The sequence below is a fragment of the Plectropomus leopardus genome, chromosome 10, assembly GCF_008729295.1.
Source record: "Plectropomus leopardus isolate mb chromosome 10, YSFRI_Pleo_2.0, whole genome shotgun sequence".
Classification (NCBI taxonomy): Eukaryota; Metazoa; Chordata; class Actinopteri; order Perciformes; family Serranidae; genus Plectropomus; species Plectropomus leopardus.
The window spans coordinates 6,346,521-6,371,680 of NC_056472.1; the positions used below are offsets into that span (position 1 = coordinate 6,346,521).

The following is a 25,160-nucleotide window of genomic DNA, read 5'->3' on the forward strand; positions in this document are numbered from 1 at the left end:
CCTATCAAGCTGTAACAATGCTGTAAAAATACTTTGTTTCAAGTAAAAGTACTGCATTGAAAATATTAATTAATTAAAGTTTAAATGAATTAAAACTTAAATTAAAGTTTGGGCAACATTCTCTATAAACATCAAAAAATGTTTTTTGTTGTAAAATTGTTAATATATCACATTACATAACAATTTCATCTTAAAATAATAAAAAAAAGTTCTGTAATCGAAGTCCTCATTAACATTTTCTGAAAGTTGCTTTGAAAATGTTCTTTGTTCTCATGTAACATTGTGGGAATGTTTTATAAAAGAACATTCGATGATCTGTCATCTCTTAGTACACCAAAACATCCTCTAAATTTTGCAGTTCAAACGTGATGTCTTAGTCTTCATTTAACCTTGTAGGAACATTATTTGAAAAGAAACACATCCTTAAAATGGTCTTTGAACATTAGATTCAAATGTTTACTTTAAAACATTATTGCAACTTGTAGGTAACGTTAGCCAATGTTGTGCTTGCTTTGTTGTGACACTATCACACTGACAAAGTCTGTCCTCAGACAGATAGACAGATATGTAAAAACACCTGGCAAAATATTTAAAACAGCCTCTGTGGTAGTTTCCACTATAGTGGTTGTCTCCATGATCACGCTTCACCATGACGTAGACTCACAAAGTGGACACAACTATTATTGCCACCCTGGTGTTGCAATTATAATATTAAAAAATGGTAATAAAACAGGTTTAAAACATGAACTGATACTCATATCTGTGCTCACTTGCATTTTGACTGCAACAGGTAGTAATAATATTAATATGACATGTACTGTATATAGCAAGCTACTAAAAACATCATCACCAAGGCCAGTTTTTTGTATTAAAATATAATGAAATGATTTACTTCATGATGATATACACAGAAGCACACACACAACAAATATGCACAAATACAAGTCAAATGACATTGTTAAAATAACAAACATTCAGTGGTGTTCAGTTAGCTGTCGTAGTCTGCTCGTTAATCTTGAGTGTAAAAAAGTTCATGGATGGTCACGGTGGCTGTTTGACCTCATTAATCTCAGTCACGTTGCTGTTTTTCTCACAATGAGACTGACAAACAGGGCGAGTGCAACTATGAAAGTTATCAAATGAAATGATTTTTTGACACTTTGCAAAGTTTTATACATTAACGGTTAAAACTGACTGAGGAAAGAAATAAAACAAGATGTTAAAAGTCCACATGCTCTGCTTCGGACTCTTTCCATTTTTGTATATGCACAACAGCTGGAATGCAGACTGCGTGGAGTCTGGAATTAGCATTTTAACATTAACCCTTTAACACGTGGATTGAAATCAGTTTTCTTGTGCTGCCTTCCTTTGCCTTTCACAAGCTATTTAGCCCTTTTGAAACATGAGCAATTTTTAAAAATTTCTTTCAAAAACATGGTGAAAAAGAGATGATCAATTTGGCGAGAAATGCCCAACAAATTACATGAGATTAGTAGAAAGAAAATGACTTGAAAATTAGTTTTAAAAAAGGGGTAGAATTTTTGGAAATGATCCAAAAAACTGCAGAAAATTGTCTAGAAAATTAAATTTATAATCATTATAATTATATATTTAAAATGTTTTTAAAATGATATATTTTCTGCATTTTGGGCTAATTTCCTTGTTTGGGTTTATTTTTTACTTTTCTTTTTTTTGTTTTTTTGCTTGATTTGTAAGGTAATTTTCTCATAACTTTTTTGTTTTTGGGCCATGTGTTGTTACGCATGCTCATAACCTTTCTCCCCCACGTTTTAAGAAGAAATCACCATTTTGCTCAGGTTTCAAAGGGTTAATATGTAAAACAATGAAGCGATAAGGTAAATAAGTTATGTGTCAAGAAACAATTTCTTCACAAAGTTAGCAGGTTGCAGGCATGGAGGCGTTAAAATATTTCACTGTGGAGGTTCATGTTTAGTGCCAGATGTGCCTTTGACAAAAGTAGCATTGCGCTCCAGCGTTACTGCTCTCCTTCCAGACGTCTGGTTCAGTTCACTCATATCAACTCCGGAGTCCAAGCTGGTTTCTCGACTCTCGACAGGCCTCCGCCTCCTCTGCTGCTCTGACACTGCGTAATGGATCTCAGCAGCAGGTTTGCCCTCAAGCGATACAAACCAGGCCCGAGGAGGCTGAGTTGAGAGTCCGCTACCTCTAATTTTATTCAATGTCCCTGGGACCGACACTGACTCAGGGAGGCTGAAGTGGCCTCTGGATGTGTTGGCGGGACTTGCTGCCCCAGAGCTCTCCAGATCCCCGAGCTGGTCCTCAGTTTCGGCCGTCTGGTTCTGGGTGGCAGAGGGATCTTTGGGCAGAGTCTGGGTGAAGCTGTCCTTGCTCAGCGGCTCAGCGGCAGCCCCTGTGCGAGGAAGAGTGGCCGACTTGCTCCACTGCGGCTGCTCCGACTGCTCCTCCAAATGGAAGAATGCTGGAGCGTGAAGGATGGCAACAGGCTGGTTATAGAAAAACAGATTCTCCGTCAGAGAGGCCGGAGCTCTGATCTGATCTGTAGTTTCGTGGAAACTTGTCAGATCATTCAAGTCAGTGTTGAGCTCCAGTTCGTTTCCCTCCACTGTAATGGCCACTGCATTGGGGTTGGCTATTACTTTGCCATTGTGCATAGAAATAACAGAGGCATTGTGTCGATTATCCCCCCGTTCTGCAAATGTTTGCTTCAGTCCACCCTGTCGATGAGGGGAATCTGCTGAAGACAGTTCAAAGATGTCGTCGTCACTTGTGGAGGTGGTTTGGTCCTTTGTCATCACTGGTGGGATCTTCTTTGTTGTAGTTTCACTGAGTGAACTTCTGTAGACAAGACAGAACATTTCCCTCAATCAGTGTCAGGCTAATAAATATAAGCAACAAGCTGTTCTTTTGTCTTCAAGCTCATGTTGCATGCACTACTTGATTACGTAGCAAAAATACAAAAAATATAAATATTCAATAGAATGAATTTGCTTTTGTAATCTCAAAATGGTTTGTAAACTGCTTGGTGCTTTACTAACATTAAAGTGGTTTTGATCCTTCAAACCCACTTTAATGTTTAATGTTTCACTGAAAATGATAAAATACTCATGCCATGTGGCAGGTTGTAGGTTGTAGACTGGTCTTGGTCTTAAAACTGGTCTGAAAATCCCTTTTTTTACCTGGTCTTGTTGTGGTCTCAGACATAGTGGACTCTAGATTATATTTGAAGACTGATTAAGACCTCAATCAGTGATTCCAGGATGTCGCGATGGCAATAATGAACATTAATTTAACTGACCGCTGTGAATCAGTAAATTCTGCCTGATTTCACAATTTTGTCAAATAACTGCATCTTATCTGCTAACTGACTTTTTAAATGGGTAAAAACTTGTTTAATCATAAAGCTGCATGCAGCATATTGATTCTCTCAGGCCTCCTCTCTCTGTCTTAGACAATGTTAAGATGAGAACGGCCCTACTAAAAACGGAGAAGTCTGGCAGTGTTACTTTGTAATTCTACACTATAGAAGAGCACCGTGTGGATGCGCAAAGTGCAGCCGTAACGTTAATCTTCTCACAGGATCCGTGTATTGCAAGTTTACACAGTGACAGAAAGGGTTGCGTTTTCAAAAGATTACACTGTGGAACCCGGTTTCAAAAGTTTTCATTTTCAGGACCCCGAATGTGCAAGGCCAAACTGCAACAAAAGTTTAACTTTACATGCAAGAGTTGTTGCCGTGTAAATGGCCTCTTAATCATGAGGCTACTGCTGGGGGACCTCAGCTCTCCACCAGGGTCAGTCTCACACATACACAGTGACAGGACTAACTGTTAGCATCACACAACTAATGTGACCCAAAGGCTATGAACAGGATTACCGACTGATTCCAGCTGTTTAGATTTCAGCGTGAGATTAATGATGTGTCGGATGGTGACCACTGCTGCAGGGCTTCTGCTCATGTGGCAATGTATGACAAGTAGGGATGAGATCACGTGCTGTGTTAGCTTATGCTGACCAGGTAGAGAGAGCAAGGGGAGAGCAGCTCACGACAGCGGCCCCTCTGTGCTGCACAGAGCCCCACCCCACCCCAACCATCACAAATAGATTCTATTGGAAAGATTGAATGCTCAAAGCAAAAAGCTCCCAATCTGTGACAGCATCACAACTATTACTGTATTTTCCTCTGGCCCCTACATTTTCATTGCAAAAAAACCTATAAACATTGTAACTTGCATAGCATTTTCTTTAAAAAGCTGCCGTGAAATCAGATATTTTACGCTGCAACAGTCCCAAAAGCAGCCAGCAAAACCCTGGATGGACTGCACAACTGCAGGGAGATGGAAGAATGATCCACATGCTCCACATTTTATCACTGGTGTGTCTTGTTCTGTGAGACTCACACTGGTTTGGTCTTGACTTGGTCTCAATACACTCTGTAGTCTCAGTCATGACTTGGTCTCCATTTAGGTGGTCTTGACTACAACACTACAAAAGAGGCTCTGCAAAGTTTGCAGCTTGCTAAGAGGGCAGCTCAAATCAGCCTGGATGATCACAAAATATATACGTCACGACAAAACCCCTTAAATTACTCTGAAAACACCTTTGGTCAAAATGATAGTGAGACCCAGAATTAGTCTAATTAGCTGTGTTATGAGAAACTAAGAGCTTCACTCATGACTACGACACGATTATTTGATAATTTTAAGATTTTTGGTGAAGTCAAATTACCAGTTATAGCCCTAAAGCATATTTCTAACCTAACAATTTAAGTATACATATGATTTCAGTATGCTTTATTTGTCCTCCTTGTACACTAGTGAGAAATTTTGAGATTTTGGCGGCAACAAAACCAGAAAGTACATCTATAAATGTTCTTCTGAGTTATCACACATAAGCGTCACCAAAATGTACAGTATATATAGAATTGTATGAGATGAAAGCATCTGTTACCTGCGATAAAAACGCATTACAACCAGGAGACAGATGACAACAACAAGCAGTCCTCCGAGGACAACCAGCAGGAGAGATGAATGGTGTAAGATGAAGTCAATGGAGATCGCAAGACCAAAGAAACCTAAACACACAGATGTTGAAAAGAGGACATTTGTTTGAAATAAGAAAATATAAGTGCAATAAAAATGAAAATAAGCAAGGTGCATTTTGTATCTTCTTCTAGATTCTGAAAAAAAATGTTTTTTTTTCTTTTTAGTCCTACAGTTTCGTTAGTTTTCCTTTAGAAGAGATAAATTGATACAATCAGAACAATTATGTGATACAATAGGTTTACAACAATGATCACAAATCAGTGTCATTCATTATTTTCCCTCGGATACATTTTTATTTAATCCTCTCAAGCTGTCCTTATAGTGCTGAATATGCAAGTGATGATCGTATAAAAAAAATCTATAAAATACTCACCTCTGGTGGATGACAGAGGTGCTGCAATCCAGTAACCAAGGTGAGGAGCTGTAAAAGTCCACATGAGTTTTCCTTCCACTGACACCACTGTCCCCAGTCCTTTTCTCATCCATCCACCTGAGTGAGACAAACAACAAAACAAATGCATCGGCCCCGTTTGTACAAAATTGTCAAGTTAGTACAACAAATACTTGAATACTTGACTTGAAACATTTTATTTTTATTGTTGGTCATTGTTTTTTTTTTTATATATTATTTTATAATATTCAAATAAACACCTATTTATTGAACATATTTTGCACATAATAGTCCCGTCTATTTTTTTTACTTTATTTGCCCAGCTTTGTTGTCCTTGCTCCTAGCTGTAATGTCTATTTTTATAATGTAAGTACATGAAAGCAATGCAAAAAAATGAATAAAATAAAAAATTAATCAACAAACAAATACCCCCCCCCCAAAAAAAAACAATAAAAGGCTGGGGTTACAGTTAAGGACTCTGGATCCTGTCAGTTCTTTGAAATAAATTTGCTCATTCCCTTCCACAGACAGTGAAGGTTAATGAGAGAGGAAATTAATGAAGCACTTTACAATAAAAAAGGTAATTAGTCTAATCTCTTTCACATATTAGAGTTTACCACTTTTTCCTGGCCAAAACTGAGGCCAAACTTACATATGAGGCCCCAGCTGTTTTCTGTCTATATTGGTGGCACCAGATGCACTTTTATCTTGCAGTTACATTGAATCTATTACTTTAAAATTTAAGAAATGACAGAGAACTGGGGTTAAAAACTTTCCATTCTATGTAGGCCTAATATATGGGAAAGATTTCAAGATCACAAAATAAAAATGTAAAAAAAAATCACTTTGACAGACCACCTTTGCCAATACCATGCAGATTTTTCTTTGACGAGTACATATTATATCCCGAATATCCAGAACGGACAAACCAAACACTGGCTCTAGATAGGGGCATTTGAAGTTTTTGTGTCAGCCACCGTATTTCCATAGTACCATAGTAAATCCCACACTGAACCATTAGCCTATAACCTGCTGTTATGTTAATTGTTTATTTAATGAATGGAAACTTAATACTTTTCAAATACTTTTTACAACTGGAGCCCATATATTAAGCTATGTGGAGACCATGCAATAATCCCCAAAGTAGTCTAGATTTTAGTGTGTCCATCACTGTGACTTCTACTCACCAGTGGTGCGGTTAAAGAACCATGCTGGAACAACATTTGAAGTCTGTAGTCCATGGCTCTCAGGGATGCTGAGGCGGATCTGTATGGGCCCACTCACATGTAATTCTGTGTCTCCTGAATAAAGCTGCACGCTGACAGCTGCCACCGGACTCAACTCCACACTGAAGTACCCTTTAAAAAAGCAAATTACCTAAAACTTAGTTTCAAAAAGAGGGGAGATTTAATTACACCGACCATGGATAAGTACCCCATACAACCACACTTAAGGAAAAATAAAAAATTTAAGATTTTCCTGTAAGAGAATACATGGACTAGACTGATACAAGTCATGAAATGTTCTAGTAATGACATGGTTCCAGAGTAAGAATGTTACAGTTTGAATCTGTTTATTTTAGCCTCTGGTGGCATCTTTTTTTGTGATGCTACCACTAGATGGCACCACATACAAAATTCAAATCTAACACAGGTTTTCACTTTCCTTTGAACATGCACACTTACTTTTGTCACGTAGAATCTGGAATGCAATGTTCAAATGTCAGATTAATTGTACAGTCAAATACAGTCAAAAGTTCTATAGTTTGACCTAAAATTAATTGCTTTTAGAAAGTAATCACTACAGCAACCCACATCTACCTGATTTACTGCTCATGATGCCCACAGTGTTCGGAAAGCTGCCCTCCTCTGACGGCAGCGAAGGGACGGTCAGGTAGGCTTTGACAGAGGTGACATTACTGCTGTCGGTCAGATTCAGAAGACTCTTGGGAAACTGGACAATGGGCTGAGATGAAGCATCTGCAAATAAAGCGAAACACGATAAATAAAAGGATTTTCCTTACATCAATGCTTGCACTGACAAACAGAGATGGACAGAAGAAAGAGAAGAAAAAGTGTGACTTTAACAATATGTACTGTACCAGATGTTTTGCCAGTGATCAGTACGGAGTCATCAAAGAGCCAAATGTTCCCCTGATTCAGACCAAGTAGTGACAAGGTCACGGACGAAAATACTACAGGAATAACAAAAGAGCAAAATTAGATGTTAATTTTTTAAGTTCATTGTTTTTCCACTAGATGGCAGCGTGACATTATGTTCTATTAAACCTTACACAGAGGCTGGAAATGGGTGAATTCACTTCTCTAATCTTAGACTACAAAAAACAATAGCTAATGATTCCAGATTCAGCTCTTTGCTGTCATTAAGGTTAACAGCACTGTAGATGTCACATGATCAACAGAGACAGAGGACATAAACTCCAGATGTTGGTATAAAAGTATCCCAAATAGTTTGCTTGGGTGCTGCGTCTAATTGGCGTTTGACACCCAAACGCCCCACTGCTTGACAACATTTAAGTACCCTGACAAATTCATTCTTATTTTCAGTGGATGAAATAATGTAAATTTTATACCCCCAATGTCAATTACTCCTGTCAGTTGATCTAAAATAGTATTGAATATCAATATTTTTCGAGGTAAACACCAGTATTGTGTAAACACTATCCCAAACACGTGCATTTTTGCTAAAAAATCACAATTTAAAACACATCCGTACAAACAGTCTCATGCGTGAGCAAATGGTTTGCATGTGGGTGCGTTTGAACTATTGTAGAGCTCATATTCATGTTTTACCTGGCATGCTCGTTGTGCACTACTTGTAGGCATAAGTGTTTTATGTTGTGATTTCTTATCAAAAATGCAAAAGAATAAGCACTGAGGATAAGACTTAATGCGTGACATTTGGATTACAATGCAAGAGTTTTGCTGTTGTTAAACGTGCCCCCCTATGACTTCAATTCATCAAGAAAGTTTACCTTTTTACATTTTTTTTTTTTTACATTTTTTAAATGACGTTTTCTTCATGAATTCATGGTAATGTGCAGGAAATAACTGGTATGTAAATGTTTACTCTGTGTGTGAAATATTCCTTTAAATATCTTACTTGGCATTCTGTTGGTTTTACAAGGCAACAGTGTGCAAATGTAGCCATCCTTGCTGGCCACAATGCTGATTGGCATTCCAGTTTGGTAAGGTACATGAAGCAGAACACTGCCGTCCTCTGCAGTAAGCGCTGTGATGGTCCTAGTGTAGTTGATGTAGACCTCCACCACTGCCTGGCTCAGGTACTGACGACTCAGCACATTGTTCACCTGGACTTTCAGGTTAAAAGCAGAATCTGAGGAGAAAATAAAATGTGGGAGCAGCAGAGTTAGAGCAGTAGTGCTGCTTTTAGACAAACAGTTTAGAGCATTAAAGTTCATACAAGCTCAGGTTCACACATCATTATAAGACCCACAAAGGTCGTACTTGTTACTGATTGGACTGCATTATAGGTTATGGTAAGGTGTTCCTTTTGTTTTGTCCACCCCTTTTGTGCAGTTTGACCGTATGCTTAATGCTTTGTCAGAGTGGAGTTGGCTGCATTTCCAATTAACCTTGGACCTTATTGACAACAAAACAGTAAAACCAATGTGCAGAATCCCTTGGGGATATCAATCAATTAATCCCAGCAGACTTTATAGAGATGGACACAAATACAAATGGCACAGTTGGCCAATTAGTTCAGCAAAGCCTGCATCGGAGACAACATTATGCTACATCAGCATGCAGAAAGCTAAGTACAGTACACATTTCCAATAACGTGATTGTCAGGAAGGAGCTTTAATCATTACATTTTTTTAGGTAGCTCCTGGAGAATCCCATGTAGGGCTAAATGATAATGTGTCACCTTAACCGCAAACCCAATTAGCTACTTTCACACTGTACACCAACACCCAATATTTAGTCAACAGGACTTTATTTCTCAGAGGGGTAGTGTTAGTGTTGCATAACATAACGGACAAAAAGCTCAGGGATACATCACTAGTTGCACATATAAAAAAAAAAGTCATGGGATTCTTCTGTAGATCATCTTTTCTCAGCTCAAATGTAGGTGTGATTTACACTTCCGTTGACAGACCAGAATATCACCTTTTGGTTTATCTTACTCTTATACTGGGGTTGTGTTATAGCAGGGTTCAGATAACCATCACATTGATGGGTTTGTGTTGTACCAGCGTTGGGCATGGTTCACAGAGGCATGTCGTGTGTGTTTGGGCAGAAATTTTTCATACCTTCCTAATATTTCAGTAAATGATAAATGTGTGGTGCTCACCTGCACTTGACAGAAGCAAAATAAAACTCATCCAAAATGTCTTGTTAACTCTTGCTAGTTTTCTAGTTAGTAAGTCCACTGTTCCAGCAATCACCAGCTCCAGTTTGGTCAAAATAAATCGTTAATTCACCAACTTAGATGTAAAAAAAGATGCGATAATTCCCCCTCATCTCTCTCTGCCATTGCTGGTTGCTGGCTGTTTACAGTCCTGTAACTTATCTCCACTTACAAGTGGAGGCACCACTAGGTGTTGCAGTGTCTTTCTGCTCAGCTGCCTTTTCCACCTGTAAAGACCAGAGACTGAGCTCTGGTGGTGCATGCTGTGCTCTACAAACAATAAAACAGAAGTGCCTATATTTATGACTCTATTGAAAAACATACCTGTGGGAGTTTTATATACCCTTGTATAAGGTAATACCGTGATACTGCACAAGCCTAATGGACGGATGTGCTATAAATATTGAGGGAATGTGTCTCCTCCATTCATCCCCCTGATACCTAGGCCTATGTGTATGCTACCTGCCCAGCTCTTAACAGACAGAGTGAGTTATAGCTGGTGACCATAGGGGAGCCTTTAGCAGCTAAAGCGACAGATATTTCCCTCAGGACATTATAGAATCAATAATGGATTTACATTTGTCAGACTGACACAGCTCTAAATGAATGCTAATTGCACACTTTAAATAGGTAACTTTTTTCTTATCTGTGTTTACATCTTGCTCTGCTGCCGGCAACTGGCCAATAAAATCAATTAATGCAATACAGCTTTAATGGTGAATCTTTCAAAGTCTAGTTAAGCATCCCAAACACCTGCAAGCATTTGGGTAAAAACGTGCGGACGCTTTGGAAGGAAAACAACTGCACAGCCCAGTTCAAACAACTCGGGAAGCCACTAAATAGTTTCACAGAAATTGCTCAGTACCAAGTGTACTGTGGAGATCTGCAAACTCCCTGCCAAGGTCTCTTCCTTCACCTACTGCCTTGCTATAAATATTCCCCACTGATGTGTGCTGTTCCTATGCAGTCTGGGTCAAAGAGGGAGTTTTGGGAGCTATAAATCTCAGCAGCAAGTTCATCATCAACCCTCCACACTTACAGTATATAATAGTTATTTTGTGCTAGGTGGCCATAAAAAGGCCCTTATTGAGCTTTTTATTGGAAACTGAACACTGCAATATCATTTTAGCAGCAATCTCACTGCTCAAAATGTTGTAAGCATCTTCCTCTAATGGCGACAATTTGACAGCAGTGGTTGAATTCGCTGCTGGTCTGATTGCTCGTAATCCTGCTGCTAAAAGATCTGCCAGAGCTTTGCTGAAAACTCATAAAGCCATGCCTTATGCTACCAGCCTTCCCAGTATGTCAGCAAGTGCCAAAACCAGATAACCGGATCATCCCATATCATTGCCCCGAACAATTCTCTTTGATCAGGAGCAGAAATGACCTGGAGTGCCTGTATTTTTCAGCCACAATATGAAACATCAGTGTTTGGCAGTGTCAGTGTCAACCCACTGGGACACATACACTCGTGCAGATGGACAAAAAGGATGCTTGTTTTTGGGAGAGGCTGCCTCCACTTTACGAGTGTTCTGCCTTAGTGGCCAAACGTAACAGAAGGGGGTCACTAAATCTGAAGTGGAGGTGTTTCGTGCCAGAGTACTATAATCTCCCCATTTGGCGAACTGAAGCATGCCACAAAGAGGTTTATGAAGTGGATTGAAATGGGCTGTCTGAGGCCGCCGAGGCAGATGAGAAAAAGGCCCCATGTTGTGTGCGATATGACTTGAATATTGTTATTATCACACACATGATAGCCCTGGTGTACGGTAAAAAGAATGCATTTACTTAAGTGTTCTCAAACCCACTCTTTATGTGAACTTTTAAAGATTTAATTTTATATCTGGAGGATGATTGATCAAACACTAAGTGAAAAAAGCTGACAATTGAAGGCAGTGAATACTAGAAGGGCAAGCTATAATTATTTAAAACACCATGTTTGAGACTAAAAGCACTGGAATTTGCTTTGGCTGACATATCAAGCAATTTCAGCATTACATTAATATCCCACCTAAATAAAATTCATATTAAGTGTAAGTGTTGTACACACCAGCAACTCCCATATTCTGCTGCACTGTAAAAAATGTTAGGAGAAATTACAGTAAAAAATTGTCAAATAGCAGCAGTAAAAGAGCATAAAATCAAAATAGTATATAATGAATACAGTGCCCCAGGTATGATGTTTTTCTGTAGGTAGGAAGTTAGCTTTGCCCTTGCTCCCTCGTCAAAAAGCCCATGGGATTCTTCTGTTGGATTTTGGATTATTCCAGAAAATAAGGTCTGCAACAAACAAATGTTTATGAAACACATTTCGTTCAGCATGATAGGCTATAAACTACAATATAGTTGTGTTGCCACCACAACAGGGCTGTAAAGTCATAACCATCTTTTTTAAGCCACATAAAAGCTTCAAAGTTCACATGTGGAGTATTGAGCGACATATTTCATGTCATAGAACAACACATGTAAAGTCTTTTCAGCTAGTGTTAACAACAGACCGTATTCCAGGCTTCTACCAAAAAAAATACATTGACTTTGAGATGCGGGAACCAGAGGTGATGAAATGCTAACTTATTTCTGGGTTTTAGGACTCATTCCTGGAGTACTCTATTACCAAAAATCAAGACACAGTAAAAAACTTAAATTTTTATTATTATAAGTCATAAAACACATATGTATACTGTGAAAATATCCATTTTTGGTTTAAGTAAGAGGAAGTCACCATAATAACACAACCATCTCATTAGCCTAAAATGAACTGTATTAATATGTCTGAATTACAGTTTTGCTTATGTGTACACTTAAATTTACTGTGTAAAAGCAACAATCTCTCATCCCAAATTGTCACATATTGACGCTTTGCATGGGGCGTCCACGTCTACACACTACGTTTTAGGTTATCTTCTGGGTCGGCTATTTATGTTCAGTGATGCAGCTACTGTGATGTGATTTCACAGGGTCATGTTTAGACAACAACAGCAATGAATGCCTGCATATTCTTCATATTCTGGTACAGATGGTTGGGATGAGACAGCAAAGTAATGGGTGCTTAGGATTAGGGGGAAGTAGGCACATGGTAAAGAGTAGAAAAAAAACCCATCACACTAAGACGGGAGGCGAACATCAGGCTCCTACATGAAAGTCCGGTGTCAAGATTACACACCAAAAGCACTGTCAAACTGGGGGTATTTGACGATTTCGGAACGAGAACATGCTGGCAAAAATATACTTTCACTTTGACAAAAAAATGTTGTTAAAATATGGTATATGTTTAAGTAAAAACAAAAACTGGTTCTTAAATGGTTTTATCAAAAGTTTTTCTAGTTCTACAAAAAATGGCACCAGTTTAAGAACCTTTTTATTTAGTCAATGTTTTTTTTTCTTTCAGGTAAGTCATATAGGTTTTTGATGTAGTACAGTTCTTCATAAGAAGAAATTACTGTGTTTGTCAATGGAGTTTGGTGGCTTTGAGATAATGGCTTCAGTTCCTCACTGGAAACAGCTATCTGATGCTAAGGTAAAAAAAAAAATACCAGAATGGCAAGCTGTAATTATTGAAAACGCCATGTTTGCAGCTAAAAGCACGGAATTTTGGTTTGGCTGACACATCCAGCAATTTCAGCGTTACATGAATATCTTTTCACCAATGATCAAATTCATGACGCACACACAGGGTGGAGCAAAAACATGTTGACTGATCACTTCTGTGAGACCACCAGGCAGCACAAACAGATGGTCCAACAGGGACTTATCTCTGCCGACCCCCCACCCCCCATCCACCCAACAAACATGCCTGTTTGTGTGTGTGTTGGAATTAGGCCATACATTCCACTGATGGAGGAAAACACAAGTGCAGCCTTTGAAATGTGGGCCAAATCGGCCTCAGGCACGAGTCAGCAATATCAAATTAACCGGAGACAAAAGATGCTTAGGGTGGAGCCGGGTGAAGACTTAATGTCCGAACAACCACCAGTGCTGTTGTCAAATAATTACAACCCTCTTGGGTAAATGATTAAATCATTAAGCTGGATGCTTTGCCCATTATGAAGGGGGCACGATGAAGATGTTAATCTCTGCAAGGGAGAATTGACCATCTGGTTCTATAAAGGCGTTTTTGTACATTTGTATTTCTAAATTTTCTCTTTTTATGGAGTCAAAGTGGAAAGTGGACAGTCATTCCCCTGAGAGCTTACTCTGTAGGGAGGGGAGGCTGAGAGGAGTGAGTTTGGCAGGACACAACGCGGCGAGGGCAGGGGGGTGGGGGGGGGTGTTACAAGGGACAACAGCATGCTTGGGTGCATTTCCAAGTGTTTGAGTCGACAACACAGACTGGAGGATCATGTGATGACGGACGGTAATGTACTCCTACAGCAGCATGAATTAACCATGAATCAGTTGATGAAAAGGGCCACAAATCCTTCTTTCAGCTGCTCTCCACCGCTCTGCTGTGAACGAGCACATTGTGTGTGAGAGTGACACGAAGACGCTCTTAAGAGAGAGAGGAAGAGCGTATTTTTCGGTGCGAAAATTACAACAGCCACCATTGGTAAAAACATGATTTGAATGTAATGATAATGGGGGTTTTAAGGACCTTTTGAGCTGCCTTGTGAGCATCCACATGTGTTTAAAGGAAAATACAAAATACTAAAATCAAATTTGCAATATATTTTACAGAGAAAAAGTTCAATTAATACTAGTGATCAGGAGCTACTCTCTCCCCAAGCCAGAAACCAGAGAAGTATTAAAGTTTTGATTTCATCAAATAAAGTCCTACACATTTTTTTTTTAACAAATGTGCTTATTCTATCATAGTGGTCTCAGTTTTGCAGCATAAATTTGGCCACCTAAAAACAACCACCTAAAAATCCAAAATAGTACATATTGTAATCATATATACAATATATCTAAATTTGGAATATTTTCACTACTTTACCTTACACACCATGCTGAGGCTGCTAATAACTATTCTGCGATTACGGATTTGTCAGTTGAGTTTGGTGGCTTTTAAGATAACAGCTTTGATTCCCTTTTGGAAACTGCTCACTATATAACCTGATGGATTCAACTCAAACTGTTTGAGGACACCGATTAGCTCGAACCATTCAAGTTTATTAACTCTTTCAATTTAAACTTAAAAAATTAAAAAAATTCAAGTAACTCAAGTATTTCACATGAAGGTAACTTAGGTAAATAATGTTAATATCACTAATTCTATTCACTTCATTCATCTTAAATCTATGAAGTATTGTGCTCTCACAAGTTACATTTCTTCAGACATTAAAAATGTGTCAATAGAATTTATCTGAATTAAGGAAGTCAGTTAATTTTTTTATAACTCAAACAATTAAAGCTTAAAAAACTAATTTGAGTTACTCAACATTTCATGTTAAGGTCACTTATTTAAATAACTTAAATATCACTTATACCATTCAATTAATTAAACTTATATTTGTGAAGTGTTGTGCACTCAAATGTTGCTTTTCTCCAAAATTGTTAAAAATGTGCTAACAGAATTTATCTGAATTAAGTAGGATTTACTTAAATCCATATTCTTTACACAAATTGTACCAGTTAAGTTGCATTAACTTAGTTTATTTCCAATAAGGCAAATAATTACATAACATAAAGAAGTGAAAATATTCTAAATATAGCCTACACTTAAACTAATACACCTGCATGTTTAATATGTAAGGTTTTCTATCCAGAAATAATTGTAAACAAACATTGTGATTAAGTCCAATCTTAGCATGGTAGTTTTTGGGATCTAGGAGAGAGTTGTTCATGTTTATAAAACATTTTGCATCTTTGACCATACCAACAACATATATTATTTTTTTAAATGGGCTGTTTCCCCTTGTGATTTAGTCTAATCATTGTCTATCCAGCAGTTCCACACTTTATAGTTGATGACATCACATATTTGAGTTTTAGCACTGTTTTTGGACTGTCTGTGACCATAGAAATAACATGAAAGAATTCATAAAATAGGCTATTTCCCCGCCTTTAGAGCACTTTTTTAAATAGACTAAAAATGCTGCCTTTTTTTCTTCTATAAACAATATGGCCATCTTCCAAGTCACTTCAAAATGTTATTATTGTAAATAATAAACACATGAACTGATTAATTGCTGCCTTGTTGGTGGTAATGCAGTAAAAAAAAAAGGGGGCCAGATGGAGAAACCGTTACTCATGAGGTGACAGCAGCAAGCTCCCACAGCACTTATTACTCATCTACAGATCAGTAGATTTGCGAGCAAATCCTGATACAGATGGCCTGGGCTGACTGAATGAGGACAACAAAGTCTATAATCTGGTAGAAAAATACCAGCAATATGAGGGCTGATAGAGCAGAAATAAGAGAAAATGTCAAAATATCAACATTAATCCTTAATGACCAGCTACAATGTAATTTATTTTCAGCTTGAATCCAAATAATCAAGCACAGAAATGATAACTTAGAGAAGTTAAAGTGAAGTTTAATTCGCTCTGTGATACAGCGAGGGCCACACAAACCTGACAGGGCACGCAGCACTTGTTGTTGATGCTGAAAAGGCTCTTGTCTCATGTGATCCCGGTTTGAAAAGTTCCCGTCATTGATATGCGCAGGCTGTCCGGCCGGAGTGAACTGTCCCGTAGCTTTCCCATTCTCGCACACAATCAGCGCAGATAAGAGACAAACGCACAGGCGCATGACTTTGAGAAGAAAGTTGATGATCGATTCGGAGTCACTTTTTACTCGCCCCGGGTCCACGTTTCATCTATAACTTGTGCACGGACAGAGACGGCCACTCCACCGCCATCCTAACGACTCTGCTGTCACCCTCTCGCTAAAACTCCTCCCCTTTAAGCTGCTGCCTGAGGCCCGCACAGAGCTGCTCCATCCAACTATCCATCCATCCATCCATCCATCCATCCATGAAAGATTTCACTTATGTAACAACAACAATGAAAGTATAAAGAAGTCAAGGTACGATCAGAATATTTTTTTAATTATTGTTGCTCGTGCATCTGAAGACTAACTTTTAATTAGTTCTATATTTATTTATTTTAGTTTTTATTTTTGCTTTTCGCCTGTTCCCTAATTGGCTTGCATAAATTCTATTTTGTAATTGCACTGTGTATGTCATACCTTTTTTGTTTGTATGGTGGTTTTCTTTTTCTATTTTGGTATAGCGTCCTTTTCATGTTTTATTCCTTTCTTTTAGATTGCTCTTATTTTTTACTTTTAATTTATTATAATGTAATGTATAGATGTAAATGCGCTGTGTATTTCAGTCTTGAATTTGTTTGTTTGTCAGATAGTTTAAATTTTTATTTTTATTTTCTTTTTTGATTTATTTAAAATTGCTTTCCAAAAGCACATTATTATTAATAATAATAATAATATTATTTATCATCACACATTATTATTAACACATAAACATTAATTTTGCAATCTTTATATCTTGGGAAAAACGCTCATGTGGATATTTTTGTCTATACTGTAGTCTCAAACCACTAATAATTAATTCTTTAAAAAAAAAAATCTAATACAGCTAGTTTTGTCTATAATCATGTCCCAAACTATTGACAACAAATTCCTGAAACACAATGGACAGTGGACAGTATTTTAGCAACAGATCATATATTTTGTATGTAGTGTAGTACCTAAATCTGTCAGATAAAGGCAGGCGAGTAAAAAGGGCACTCACTTTGCTTCTGGAGAAGAAACTGTAATTAACACAGAATCAAAATACTTAAGGAGCTTACATGGAAGTTGCATAGTTAGGTACAATTCTGAAGTTAATGTTCTTAATTACTTTCCACCAATAAAAATGTACATATTTCTATACTCTATACTTTCCATACTAGAATCAGATGATGCTCTTATAGCAGGACTAACACAAACTGTAGTTTGACTGTCGATTGGAAGGAGTCTATTATGCTGTAAAAACAATTGCATCAACTACTTTTCACCACTAGATGGTGCTAATTCAATGTCATTTCACCAGCAGAAAACCCTAAATGTCAGTTAGCCATTAATAATTCCATTAGTTTACTCACATTACATAGCACATTGATTACTGGTGTTTAACTTGAGTGTCTGCCCTTGAGGAGTATGTTAGACTTGTTCATGCTCCTGTCAGTAGTGGCAGTGGTGAAAGAAGCAGGCCAGGCTGTGGCTGCAGGAATACTGGTGGTAATATAGCAGCAGTGATAATAACAGTAACAACAGTTATGATGAGGTGTTAGTGTCATCAGTAGAAACTGTTATAGTGATATAGCAGATTTTAGTAGGAGTTTACCCTATTCAGTATTTATTTGTGTATTGGTGGGGCTTTTAAGGGGAACACCACCAAAATAAAGAATACTAATATTATTTCCATTTTCAAGGAAAGTTTAATTAATATTTGTGAACATGAGCTACAATTTCTTAAAGCCAGAAACCACAGAACGTCTCAAACGTGTTATGTCAAGTATGAAGTCTGGAATAAATGATAAACAAAAAAAAAAAATAGCACAAGGAAAACAATATGTTATCACACACCAAAAAACCCATCCTTAGCAAATGTAATCATGGTCATAAATTAACTTTAAAAATGATTTTATTAAATGGAAATTATTTGTTTTAACTTAAATAAATTTTGAATCTGGGCTTTCCTAATATTGTAAGTGAATGAATCTGAGAAAACACGATGAAGTAACTTTATGATTTAACTTGTCTTCCAAGCACTGTCCACATGTGCTTCAAACAAAGACATTTACTGGTTTAAAAACAGGAAGAACACATGATCAGAGAAATTCCATTTACTGTAACATAACTCTTGTTGAATATTGTCTGACATGTCAGTGTGACTGTTTTTATGTTCGATGCACCAAAAACACCTTAAGGACAGACTTTCAGAACATCAATATGCGATAAGAATGCAGAATGCAGACTACCCCATGGCCAGACACTTTACTTAATTTAAGAAATGTAGTAAATTAAAAAAAGTGTGATTTTTTATGCTTATTTCTCATTTTTGTCCAGGATATTTTTTCTGAACACTTATGGAGGCGTGTCATCTTCAAAATGGCCTCTCATGGTGATGCACTGTTATCACCCACCTGCATTCACTTTTCAATCAGGACTGGGCGACGCCCCCTGCCAAGTTTATAAATAGTTTGCTTGTTCGCCCTTTTGTACCCTGATGAGGTGCAGGCAGTAGCTGTTTAAATGCAAGTTGCCTTGTTTTGAACAAAGGGTTCCTGAAGTTTTTTTTTTTTTCTCTCACTAACTTTTTGGTTTTTTTTAAGTTTAAACCAATAGTTTCTTACAATGTTAGGGTGTACTGCAGTTCTGTGTGTGGTTTGTGCAAGATGCATTGCTGTATCAGGAATCAGAAATCGGGTCACTTTATAATCCCCGAGGGGCAGTTTGTCGTGCAGTCAGCAGTATCATATACACATACACAAATAAAAAGAAAGACAATAAATACAAACTGGCATTATAACCTAAACTCACTGAAGAAAAGGGTGACTGGGATCAGCCAGGACTAGTCATTAAAGGTTGTGCCTGCAATCTTGTTGCAAACCTTTACAATACCCAGCAACCCGTTTATGTGCTTTAAGTGCCCCATTGTACTGTGCTGTCTCTCTATTTCATTGCTTTAAAAGGTTTTAAAAAAAATAAAAGTATAATACAAGTATTATGGTGGTGATATCACCATTTACTGTTACAGTTTTTGTAAAGTGTCGGCAACACACTAAAAAAGTAAAAAAAAAAAAGATTCATAAAAGAGTCCGTGTATGCACTTTTGGCTCCCTAAAATAGCACTCAATCACCGGGATCTCCTATTGTAAATTAAATTTTTATTTAAAATGCTCTAAAAGCTTCAGTATAGCTATCAAGGTACTAAAGATTTCTCCTGGTGGGAGGGAGATTCCCCGCAAAAACACTGAGGAGGAGGGTTGAGTCTTGTGTCCTTTCGTTATTGTGTGAACTCTACATGATTTTCCACCTTAAACATTTCCAGTGTCCTTCTCTTTTTCAAATTTATTTTGTCTTAATGTGGTCTTCAACATTTAGTGAAGGCTTGAAAATAAACACTACCCTCCTTAACCCACCCTCCTCGACACCCTGTTCTTAATAATTAGATACACTGTGCTTGAGGCGTGAACACAATCCTTCCAGATGATATTTTCTCATTCGGTGTTTTGATAATTGCTGTGTTGAGCTACAGAATTAGAATACAAAGTTATTCAACTGTAGAGGCCGCAGCATACGATTCACATCATTTTCATACTCATCAACCCATTCAGTGACCCCTTCCTGCCCTGTGTGGAAGCATCTGCATTCATTATGTTTTCCTAATCATTAATTACAGTTGACAATCAATTGATAGTCAACTGTCTGCTCATATATTGCTTACTCCGCATCAAGTGTAAAAATGATATTATGCAAACACATTATCAGCACAATAACTGGGTGGATGACCCATAATCCCTAATGACTTTGAGAGCATTAACCAAATTCCTACCAGCAATCTGCAAACTGTAAAATTAGTTGACCCCTTGTGGTTTGATATTAATTAACATTACATTGTGCCACCTTATAATGATAAAGTCCTGTCTGATTTGGAGTGGTTTGAAGATATTGAGCTGTAAGGTTTTGTATTCTGAATAGTAGTAATGACATGAATCTTTGTGTTTTCTAAATAAAATGTCCAAAAAATGCATGAAACCTAAAAAAAGAAAACACCCCAAACAATATTAACACATTACCAGAGTATTATGATTAGTATAAGAATAAATGGAATATTCAGTTTTGACCAAAATGTCTGATAGAAACATATAATTAAGGTGACGATTATATAATAAGATATACATTATAGAAGAGACCATAACATAACTGCAAATTATGTTTATCCTTCTGTAATTTCGATTTATCAGCCAATAACCTCAGCAGCAAATGACCCATTAGCACTTCATTTTATTTTTCTGGAGTAGAAGTCATGCCCTGCTTCTCTTTACTAGCTATATCCTTCACATTGCACCTGCAGATTGGCTCCCATTGTGGTGACTGCCCGCGGAGCTTCCTGTCTTCCTCAGCTGGCGTCTCCACCATCATAGCTCTTCTGTGACAGGGGCCTCTGAGATGCAGTGAGCTGACACATTTGTCCTCCCAGCTCTAGTCCCCTCTGACTAAGTTTAAATCAGAGTCTAAACACACAAGCAGGAGGATGGATGACAGCCTGAGTCTCCAGGATCAATTTGCCACAAATTAGATACAGTAACGGTTCATTTCTCCACATAAATAGTTGCATCTACAGGGACTATTTTGGAAATCTGCTCGCTTTCACCCTGGAAATCTGTGCCTGCTCTCTGTGACATCCCTGGCTGCTTTCCTCTATTAATCTTATCAGAGCGTAGATAGACTTTCCCTTTGTCTCTCTACACACAACGCGGCCTAGTTTATTAGGTTCTGCGAATAAAGCTAAGAGATCATTCTGTTCTACCGTTTTCATTTTATTGCTCTTTCTGGACATCTGTTCCATTTATATAAATTTGTGTTCAGTGGTAATCAATAAAAAGGTCACAAGGTCAGCAAAAGCTATATTTTGCTTCTTTTACATAGATATGAACTCAACATTTCTCTTCACTTCAGCCATTAATAACCAGCCTGTGGGTCAAAGCTTCACAGATAGATGAAAAGTCACATGCAGGATGAAATATAACATTTTGTTGACATTAAAGTATTGGCAGCGGTGTCACTTTTCAACATTAAAGGTTAAATGTCATTCAGTGAGTCTTTTAATTTAATTTCCCAGCTATTACTACTGTCACAAAATGTATTTTTCTTTATTTTTATGAGTAATTGGCTTAAAACATATGTTCATAAATATGGTAATTAAGTACATCACACTTTAGCATTTCTTTTAAATAATTTGGAAAACTTACTTACTAACTTAAATGGGTTATCAACTTAAAAACGTTTGTTCATAATTAAGTATTTTATTACCATAATTTTGAGAACACATTTTTAAGTTGATTCCCCATAAAAAGTAAATGTGTCACATTATTTAAAATGCATTTTAAAGTGTTATATATTGTTACCATCATTATGAAGACATATGAGGTGTATTATGCTCTGTTTATATGGGTCTTATCTTGAGATCAAAGGTTAAGGGATGGTTAGGCCTTGGGGTCTGATGTCTGGAGTACGGACACCCGGCTTAAATTACATGGAATGTGTCCCCTTGGGGTTTTTGTGGTTGAACACAATGGGTGAAGGAATGTTTACTGATAGATCTGTAGATGCTTGTACCTATATAAGACACATGCATGAGCTGTAAGATAGAGAGATTCACATTGGTCCCGAATCTTCTCCCAGGCAGACCATGGTGCCTGGTGGATGCTGAACTTTGTTGTAATAAATTGATTCTTATGCAACCAAGTCGGTGTCAGCGGAGGTTTCTTCATCGTCTACACATCATTGCTGCTTAAGAAACAACGACACATATTTTAAAACTGATTATTAGCTTAATTTATTTTGGAACTTTTCCATATTATTTAAAGTGTTTCATACTTAATTACCGCTATTATGAACACACTTGATTCCTGATCAAATTAGCCTATGTTATTGCAACTATTTTTCTTAACACATTTAAGGAATTTTAACATGTTAAAATACTTTTTATGACAAATTTTCTGTTAATTGGCTATTGTTGAGGCGACTGCCAGGTGACGTCTGCAGCAGGTGGAAAATGTAATGAAAGCCTCCGCAGCTGCGCTCTCCTATAAAGTACCAGAGACGGACCAGAGGCAACAAATTGACGTGAGGGTGTAAGACAGGAAATAGGACAAGTGATAGACAGTGTCACACGCTGAATAAGCCCTTGCCCGGAGAGACAGGTGCATGACTTGCCATTAATATTGATAATGTCAGCAAGGATTTTTGAGGTCTACTGGCATGCCGTGGAATATTATTGGAAGATAATAAAGACCTTTAGGATAAAGTTTAGAAAGTCAGAGAGAATTCCAGTCATTGTGTGACTCTGACACTGCAGGACATTAAATCATTACTCTGGTAAACTGCACCAGCAGAACTCAGGGGCTGTCAATATGTCCACGGTTCTTCAAGTTTTCAGAGCTTTTTACACTTACTTGAAAACAACTGCGACTGCATAGTGAATGGATTTTATTTAATTCAAGAGAAATGTAAGGCTTGTTGCAGTAAAGCTTTGGTTTCAGATTTGTTAACTTTGGCAAGTTTCGTGTACAAAACATGTAACCTTGGAAATTCTTGTGAAATGAGCAAAAGGATGGTGGATGGCACTGAATATTAGCACCTGATGGATTTAAGCTCAGTGAAAATGTGCATGAGAAAGTATGACAAAGGTGTTTTACCAAGCCTTTTAAGACATGAGGATGAATACAAATAACATGCTTTCGATAGTTATTTTAAAAAAAATTACCGTGGGTAAAACATATGTCTAGAAGTCATATATAAGAATTTCTTTGACCAGCAGAGGGGATCTGCAGTGCAGAATATTGGTCCATTGTTTCACCACCAATGATTTGTTTTTTTATATGGGTTCTTGGATAGATGCCTGAAATAAGGTCTATGGTTAACACAAGCTTAAGAGACTTTCACATTTAGTTCTACAACATAAAATACATAAGTTAATGCTAGGGCTGTCATTTAGTAATGTTTAAAGTTCCTGGATTTAGATAGGTAATTGCAATTAATCACATTTTTTAATAGTATGTTTGGAATTTTCAAACAGTCTTAAAGTCCATATTGACAAGGTGATGCAATTCTTACCAGATTGTCTTCATTGGGAATCAGTGGTTTGGGGCAAAAACCATGCAGTTTTTTTGCATGCAGGACTCATATATAGAACCCATTTATACTCAAACATCTTGAGGCCAGGGACCCCTGTGAAATGGCCATGTCATTTATCTATGCTAGAATGTATACTAACTTTAGCCCTCTTCCTGACAAGCAGGTATGACCTGGTTCATACCAAAGTATTTCTTAGGTCTTCTAGTTTCATATGAAACCATAACATATGGTACCATAACTCTGCCTTCATTTGTTTGTTTGTTTCCTTTTCTTTTGTGTTCTGGTAACTTAAGTTTTGTTGGTTTCTTTGTCTAGTTTGTACATGACACAAGTGCTTTAAGATTTGTGAGTCTAGACAACAAGTGCTGTCAGGTCTCCTTTGTTTAAGTTAGTGTATTTGAGGGAAGTGTGATATATCATGGAATATGGATGATATATGATGCTGTAACAATATCTCTTTGTACAAGTAAAACATTAAAAAAAATCCAGTACAGCTACTTAAACACCAGCGATTAACACAATCAATACTATTAATGCATTATGTACGTACTTTAATCACATCACGATTACGCTTTAATGCTGACTGCCTTGGTATATACCCAACTTACGGCGTTTTTTTAAAGCTTTTTTTTGTCTTAAAAAAGGCACTTGCTAATTAGAGGGTAAATGAGACAACAGAGCAACATTATTCAACATTATATCAACATTATTCCGAACTTTATGTGACGTTGAAGTAGTTTGTTTACTGCCTAACATTAACATTTAACTTCTGTAGATTACATTAATGCTTTCGCAATCTTAAAGTGGTGTTCATATTTTTGCAAAATGTGTAAGTGTCATTAACTTTGGCTTGCCATAGATCTTATTTTCTGTAAATCCAGTGGAAAAAAACATTTTTTTGTTTGTTTTTTGGGTTGTTGTTTTTTTTTTTTGTTAATCTTTGTCTCTTATTGTTTCTACCCCTAAATCCTGTCAAGTTTCCCTCCTGATTGATTAGCTGGCCCTAATGTGTTTTACCTGTGTCTGATTGCCACACCTGTCTTGTTACCTGTCTTGTTAACCCTTGTGTATTTAAACTGTGTGTTTCCTTCCCTCTGTGCCAGTTTGTCTTTGTCTTCAAAGGAAGCAGTCCAGCCTTATCGCCTACCATGCTTACTTGTGCCTTTATGTTTAGGACTGGTTTTTGATCATGTCTCAGCCTAGGACTTTTTGGATATGTTTGCCTTACTTACTGACCTCTCGTGCCCTGGACCTTTCTTTGCTGTGAATAAAGACCTCCCCTGAACTGCCTCAGAGTCGTGCATGTGGGTTTATTCCCTGTGAGCCTTACAGGGTGATGCTTCAGGGTTGGCCTTCAAGAAAAAATAAATCCCTGAAACACTATAGGTCAACAACTATTGAATATACTGCCATGAAATTAAGGACCCCAGGATGAATCCTAAGTAGTTTTTTATTCTTCTGACTTTATATCTTGGACCAGCGGCAGGTCATAAGTTGAAATGTTTCATAATAAAAGAAAAACTGC

At 37.4% G+C, this 25,160-nt stretch overlaps 1 protein-coding gene across 1 annotated transcript; it reads right to left on the minus strand.

Moving 5' to 3' along the window:
- Window positions 1-1,748: 1,748 nt before the first annotated feature.
- Window positions 1,749-16,586, minus strand: LOC121949493 (protein FAM171B-like). Its single transcript, XM_042495190.1, is given in 9 exon segments — window positions 1,749-2,838; window positions 4,951-5,074; window positions 5,419-5,535; window positions 6,624-6,794; window positions 7,257-7,415; window positions 7,538-7,630; window positions 8,560-8,793; window positions 16,342-16,561; window positions 16,563-16,586. Coding segments are annotated over 9 exon segments (2,049 nt in total). The 3' UTR covers window positions 1,749-1,931.
- Window positions 16,587-25,160: the final 8,574 nt, after the last annotated feature.